The 6,011-nt window shown below is 51.3% G+C and overlaps 1 protein-coding gene across 4 annotated transcripts in view; it reads right to left on the bottom strand.

Moving 5' to 3' along the window:
• Positions 1-1,317: 1,317 nt before the first annotated feature.
• The window catches only part of JDP2 (Jun dimerization protein 2), a 43,195-nt gene continuing 38,501 nt past the window's right edge, over positions 1,318-6,011 (bottom strand). For 3 of the 4 annotated variants that reach the window (XM_030930986.1, XM_010382672.2, XM_010382671.2), the window contains one exon: positions 1,318-2,478. In XM_030930986.1, coding sequence (XP_030786846.1) covers positions 2,293-2,478 — 186 coding nt within the window. In that variant the 3' untranslated portion in view covers positions 1,318-2,292. The remainder of the gene's footprint in view (positions 2,479-6,011) is intronic. The other variant, XM_030930987.1, reaches the window with a different exon arrangement.

Genomic DNA, 6,011 nt, shown 5'->3' with positions numbered 1-6,011 from the left:
AGCGTCAAGACCCCCGAGGCAGAAGGCAACCCACTGCCACAACCCTCTGCCACAGCTGACAGTGAGGGGACCAGGTCCTGTTTCTAGGGCGGGGTGCAGGGGAGTCCACGACAAGTGTGTTGGGTGGAGAGAAACTGAGAGGAGTGAGCGCGGGAGGGACCACAGGTGTGTTAATCACCATTCTCCACTTCTGCCCATCCCAGAAGGCCTCGTCCACGATTTGGGAAGCAACCCAGGTTCACTGCTGTTCTTGACACAAGTCATCACCAGCAACTAGTTATCCTAAGTCCAGCGATGGAGGAGAAAGAGCACATGATTAGAATGCAGGAGTCAAGTTTAGTTGGGTAAACTGTAGCCTTTGCAAGCTTCAGTATACAAGGGAGCTAAAAACACCTCTCCCGCCTTCCTCATGCATGACATGCCTTGAGAACTGCTGAGTGCCAGGTACACAGCAGGCACTGAGTGAATGCCACTGAGCTGCTCCAGCTCTGGGTGGCAGGGATTCAGCTGTGGGGGTGAGGGGGGTGGAGAAGCTGTCCACACCCTTCCCCAGGTCAGGCACACATTGGCCAGAGTAGCTGGCTCACTCTGTGATCATGGGACAACCTGAAACTCCATCCAGCCTTCCCAGAAACCACGAGGACAATCATAGTGGGTTGGTGACAGGAGGAAAGTCACAGGCCTCTGGAGGTAGAGTTCAAACACCAGCTCTGTCCCTTGCTAGCTAGGTGGCTCTGTCCCTTGCTAGCTGGGTGACCTTGGATAAGTCGCTTGCCTTCCCTGAGCCTCGGTTAAATCATCTGTAAAATGGCAAGAATCATGCCTATTTTGTGCTGTTGTGAGAAGGGAAGAGACTATGTCTGCTTGTCGCAAAATAAGTCTTCAACAAATGGTGGCTGCGAATTTAATATCCCTGGGCTTCTAATTCGCCATCTGTGAACTGGGGACAAGTGTTGCTCCCTGGCAAGGCTGCCACGAAGACGAAATGAGACAATGTATGGAGCAAGCACAGGATTCACTCGTTACCGAAGGCCCCAAGAGGGCAAGACTCAGGTCTGTTTCATCCTCCAGTGAATTCTCAGGGCCTGGCACACAAAACAGGCCCTCAGAAAACACCTGCAGAGTGAGTGAACACACGGACTGCTCTCAAAATAGTAACTGCAGGTGGCTTAATGTCTCTGAGCCTTAGCTTCCTCATCTGTGAAATAGGAGAGCTGTCGTGAAAGCAAAAGGGCCTATAGCAGAGGTGCCAAACAGTCTCCGACTCTGAGAGGGCCTTGCACCCATTCCCCAGGCAGACACCACGCAAGGCGGCTGTGTAAGTAAGAGCAATGTTTACTGAGCGATACAGGACTGAGTACTATGAAGGGTTTACAAGGATGGAAATGCACCCCGCCCCCGCCCTGGCCACCCCCGACACCCAAAGACTACAGTACTTAGGAGTTACACACAACGGCCGTAACTGGTGGCTATCTGTTCATAACAAACAAACCATAGCATATTTATACTGTATCACATCGAGTGATTATAGAAATCCATATATATATTGCTTGTATAAAATCTTTTTTTTGTAAAAAATATTTAAAAAAAAAAAAAGGAAAGTATAAAAAACATGTGCAGTTGAAAGCCCTGCCAGGACAGCCAGTCTGTAAACATTCGGTGAGTATGTGCTTTGGAAGGGCGCCCGCGCCTCAGTGCCCACAGCAAACTCCAGCAGGGCTGGCGAGGGTGCGCCCGGCTGCCGCCTCCTGGGCAGGGCCGCGCTGGACCGAGGTGGGTGGGGGCATCAGGGCCCTGCAGCACGCCCCTCTCCAGCTTCGCATCAGGGTGAGGGGCAGGGCTGGGGGCAGGTGGGTTGCAGTTTCATTCTGAGTTCTGTCCTCAGCCTCATTTTGGTTGCAACTCATGGCTTTTCCTGGCTGTTCGGAGGTTCCTCGGGTGGGTGCCCTGGTGAAGAGGCCGGAGGAGGGCCCAGGGCTGCCTCGTTGGGTGTCTCCCTGGCCTCACGCCTCTGTCCTGCCTCCTTCAAGTGGGGCCCCAGGCAGGACAGCCCTACCCGAGGGTCAACTTTGGTCTCAGCGCTTGGTCCCTCTGGGTTTCCTCAGCCCGCTCTTCCCCCTGGGTGGCTGATCTGAGTTTCACAAAAAAGCTCGGCTGATGCTGGCTGTGCTGAACCTCATTGTACAGTTTTTCATGCACCAAAGGAAGGGCCATCTGGGGCCCCCCTTCTCCTCCCTCTTCATCACTTGTCCTCCTCCTCTTCCTCCTCCTCCACCTCCTCCCAGCCCATGGTCACTTCTTCTCGAGCTGCTCGAGCAGCGGATTGCCTTCTGACTCAGGGGTCTTGACACTGTCGGTCCGGACGATGCAGGTGGGGCGGTGTCGGTTCAGCATCAGGATGAGCTGCTGCCGCTCCTGCTTCAGCTCCTCGATCTGGGTCTTCAGCTCTGCGTTCATGAGTTCCAGCCGCTCTGATTCCTGTGTGCAAACACAGAAGCATGCTGAGTTTCACGGGGACTGGCTCTGGGGAGAGGCTCTGCCTGTGGTTAGGCACAGGGCATGCTGGGCTGGCATTGGCCTGTTTTCTGCAGGAGGAAGCACAGACCCTGCTACTGAGCCCCTGGCTAACTGACTTTCTGCAGTCAGTGCCCGCCACAGCAGTGACACTGGCGTTACGTTCAGGTTATATTCTAGGGCCAGCCAGGCTCACGTCCCACCTCTCTTCCCTCCCTCAATCCACCCCAGCTTCAGTGACCGCCTTGTTGTTGCTCAAATATGCCAAATACTCTGTTGCCTCAGGGCCTTTGCACAAGAAAGAAAGGGTGGGCAAAGAAAGGAGGCCAGGTGGACCTAGAGCAGGTCTATGGAGCAAGCATGGGGGTCCCTGAAGGGGGACACAGATGGCGGTGTAATGGCAATGTGCTTTGATGTGTGACAGACACATGTGGGAGATATCTTGGCCGGTGGGATGAGTGAGTGCAGTGTGGTCATGTTATTCCTCCTAAAACATGTGCTTCCTAGCTATTAGTCTATAATTATTTCAATAGCCTCTTCCTTATCCCTATAATCTGGAAGCTTTCCCCACAGACAGGGAATCAGCAGTTATCCTGCTGGATCCCAAATGAGGTTTCCAATAGACCTCGAGTGAGATTTCCAGGGAACTTCCAGCTCAGCTGGATAGGTTCCAGGGGAAGAAAGGAATGTTGACGATTTGATTTGGGAGGTGGCGAGGATTACATGTCCATAGTGTAGATGGGAGATGGGCATATCCATTCAGGGCTTGGGGAGTTGAACAGTAAAACAGCATCTGAATAATTTTTCTTGGATTATGTCTGAAAACTTTGAGAGTTGACATTTATTCGAGGACCAGCAAAGTTTCAGACTAGTGGTTCTCAACTAGGACTGATTTTTGCCTCCTGGGAGACATTTGGCAATGTCTGCAGACGTTTTTGATTATCACAACTCAGGGGGAGCTGTGCTACCAGCATCTAGCAGGTAGACGCCAGGGATGCTCTAAACACCCTTCAATGCACAGGCCAGACCCTGAAGTATTTAGTCCAAAATGGCGACAGTGCAGAGATTGAGCAACCTGTATCAAAGAGCAAGCAGTAGTTGCAACTGCGTATGTGACAACCAGAGGGCCTGTGAGCCCATAAGCCTGCCGGTCCTCCTGGCAGGGCACAGGTGGAGCGGCCTCCCCAGGGGGTCCCCAGAACCCTCAGTGGGCCCAACCCTCTCCCTCCAGGGGTGCCATCTTCCTCCCACAGCCGGTCTGACCGAACTGTTCCTTGTGCTCATCTCCGAGGCGGCAGCATGAGTGCCCGGGAACTCAGAACTGCTGAGACGGGCAGGCCTCGTGACCAGACGCTGAGAGAAAACAGACTCACTAAAGGAAAAAAAATGCTCGGGGAAAATATTAAAAACCAGCTCTGGTGGTTTTTGGTTCCACAGGCTGGGACGTGACTGGGAAGCTGGCCTGGTCCTCTGTTCTGAGAATTCCCAGAGAGGCGCATCTCGGAGGGCCAGGAGAGATCCCGCGTGAATCCATGGAAGCCTGTGAGCCCTCAGGCTGGGGCAGTTAGGTGCCAATGTCAGCCCCCTGCTCACTGGTGACTCTCTGGTGACCTTGGGAACTTCTTACAAACCCTCCGACTATCACGGTCTCCCCAGCCCAAGGACATAGCTCCATCTTCAAACTCTCCTGAGCCCCCGATTCAAGGAGTGTCAGGGTAACCCACCCATCCGTGAGTGTTTGCTGAGGCCCTGCTATGTACAGTGAATGCCCTGGGGAATCCAAGGGCCATGAGCCCCCAACTGGCTCTTGTGGCGTTTCCACTCTAAGCGGAAGAAGCAATCTGTGCAACAAGGCAGAGCTTGCTGTGTGACCATCAGCCACCCAGGGTTCAGAAGACCTTAGAGAGGGCTAAAGAGTGGGTCTGACCTTGCGCATGAAAGATGGGTTGACTCAGGCTGGGTTGAGAAGGAAAAGGAGGGACTTGCGGGTGGAGAACCCTGAGTGAACAAAGACCCAGGCATGGGAAAGCTTAGGATGGGTTTAGAAGGGAAAACTATTCCACTGTGACCATAGCTCGCTTTAGGACATAGTAGGGTAGAAAGCTGAGAAGGTGGGTTGAGAGCCAGCCCGTAGCTCTGGAAAGCTTGTGGGTTGAGAATCTGAGTCTAGAAGCAAGTTTCTTAACTTCTCTGAGCCTCAGTTATTTCTTCTGTAGCCAGGTGAGGCTCTTGGGGATTAGATGAACTCACAGGGAAAAGCACTTTGTAAACCAAACAGAGAGGCTTACTGTAACTTATAAGCAAGAGAATAGCATAAAGAAGAAAGAGAGGAAAAGAAGGAAGACGTCTCAAATAAAAATCAGCAGATCTTGGTGACTGGCAGGATTTGGAGAAGGAAGGAGGTAGGGCAGAGAGCTGACTATGAACCCGATGGAGGGTCTGAGGAATGGAGCCTGAGAGGGGAGCTGTTCTGAAAAGCGGCGGGAAGGAAAAGGAGGAGTTTGTTTTGGGTACAGTGAGTTTGAAGTTAAAACTGGACATGCAAGGGGAGGCGTCTGACAGGCAGAATTCAATAGCACTGCACACATAGATCTGCCTCCTAGAAATTACCACGTGTCTATGTGGGAGCGTCTGTATCACACAAAAAGATCAATGCAGTGTAGGGTAACTTGCTTCACTCATGCAGCTATCATACAAAGAACATTATATTCTGTGGGTTTTAAATGCTAGGGTACATCATGGAATATCTCAAGTTCTGACTGGCCGTCAGAATGTAACCAACTGCTTTTTTTTCTTTTGAGACGGAGTCTGGCTCTGTCACCCAGGCTGGAGTGCAGTGGCACAATCTTGGCTCACTGCAACCTCTGCCTCCAAGGTTCAAGCAATTCTCGTGCCTCAGCCACCCAAGTAGCTAGGATTACAGGCATGTGCCATCACGCCCGGCTAATTTTTATAGATTTAGTAGAGACAGGGTTTCACTGTGTTAGCCAGGCTGGTCTCGAACTCCTGGCCTCAAGTGATCTGCCTGCCTCGGCCTCCCAAAGTGCTGGGATTACAGGAACTGAGCCTGACTCGGCCACTGTGTGATCTTGAACTTCATCAATGGATGAGACTCCATTTCCTCCTCCCAGGGCCACTGCGCCCGGCCAGAATGTAACTAACTGCCTTTAGTTCTACTGCCTTCCATACTCAAAGAGTTATTAGTTGGCTCTACATATTTATTTATTGCGTAAGTATAAGTTGAGTTCAGAAGAATCTTTTTTTAAAAACCATGATTGTAGAAGTGGTTTGTGACTTTATAACAGCAATTACCTAATTTGTTTTCCTAATTAATGAAGGAACTGAGCAAAGATCTTTCTCGCATTAATTATGAAGCATGTACCTCTGGCTGCATTTTTGTTGATTGTTTTGCCTTCTGTTAGATATTTATTGCCCCAGAGAAAATGAAACCATTTGTTATTTTAGAATAGAATTAGTACATGTTAAGGTTCTGCCTC

Source organism: Rhinopithecus roxellana, chromosome 5 (assembly GCF_007565055.1).
Source record: "Rhinopithecus roxellana isolate Shanxi Qingling chromosome 5, ASM756505v1, whole genome shotgun sequence".
In the NCBI taxonomy this organism is placed as follows: Eukaryota; Metazoa; Chordata; class Mammalia; order Primates; family Cercopithecidae; genus Rhinopithecus; species Rhinopithecus roxellana.
The sequence above is the reverse complement of the archived record's forward strand: the minus strand, read 5'-3'. Positions and strand labels throughout refer to the sequence as shown.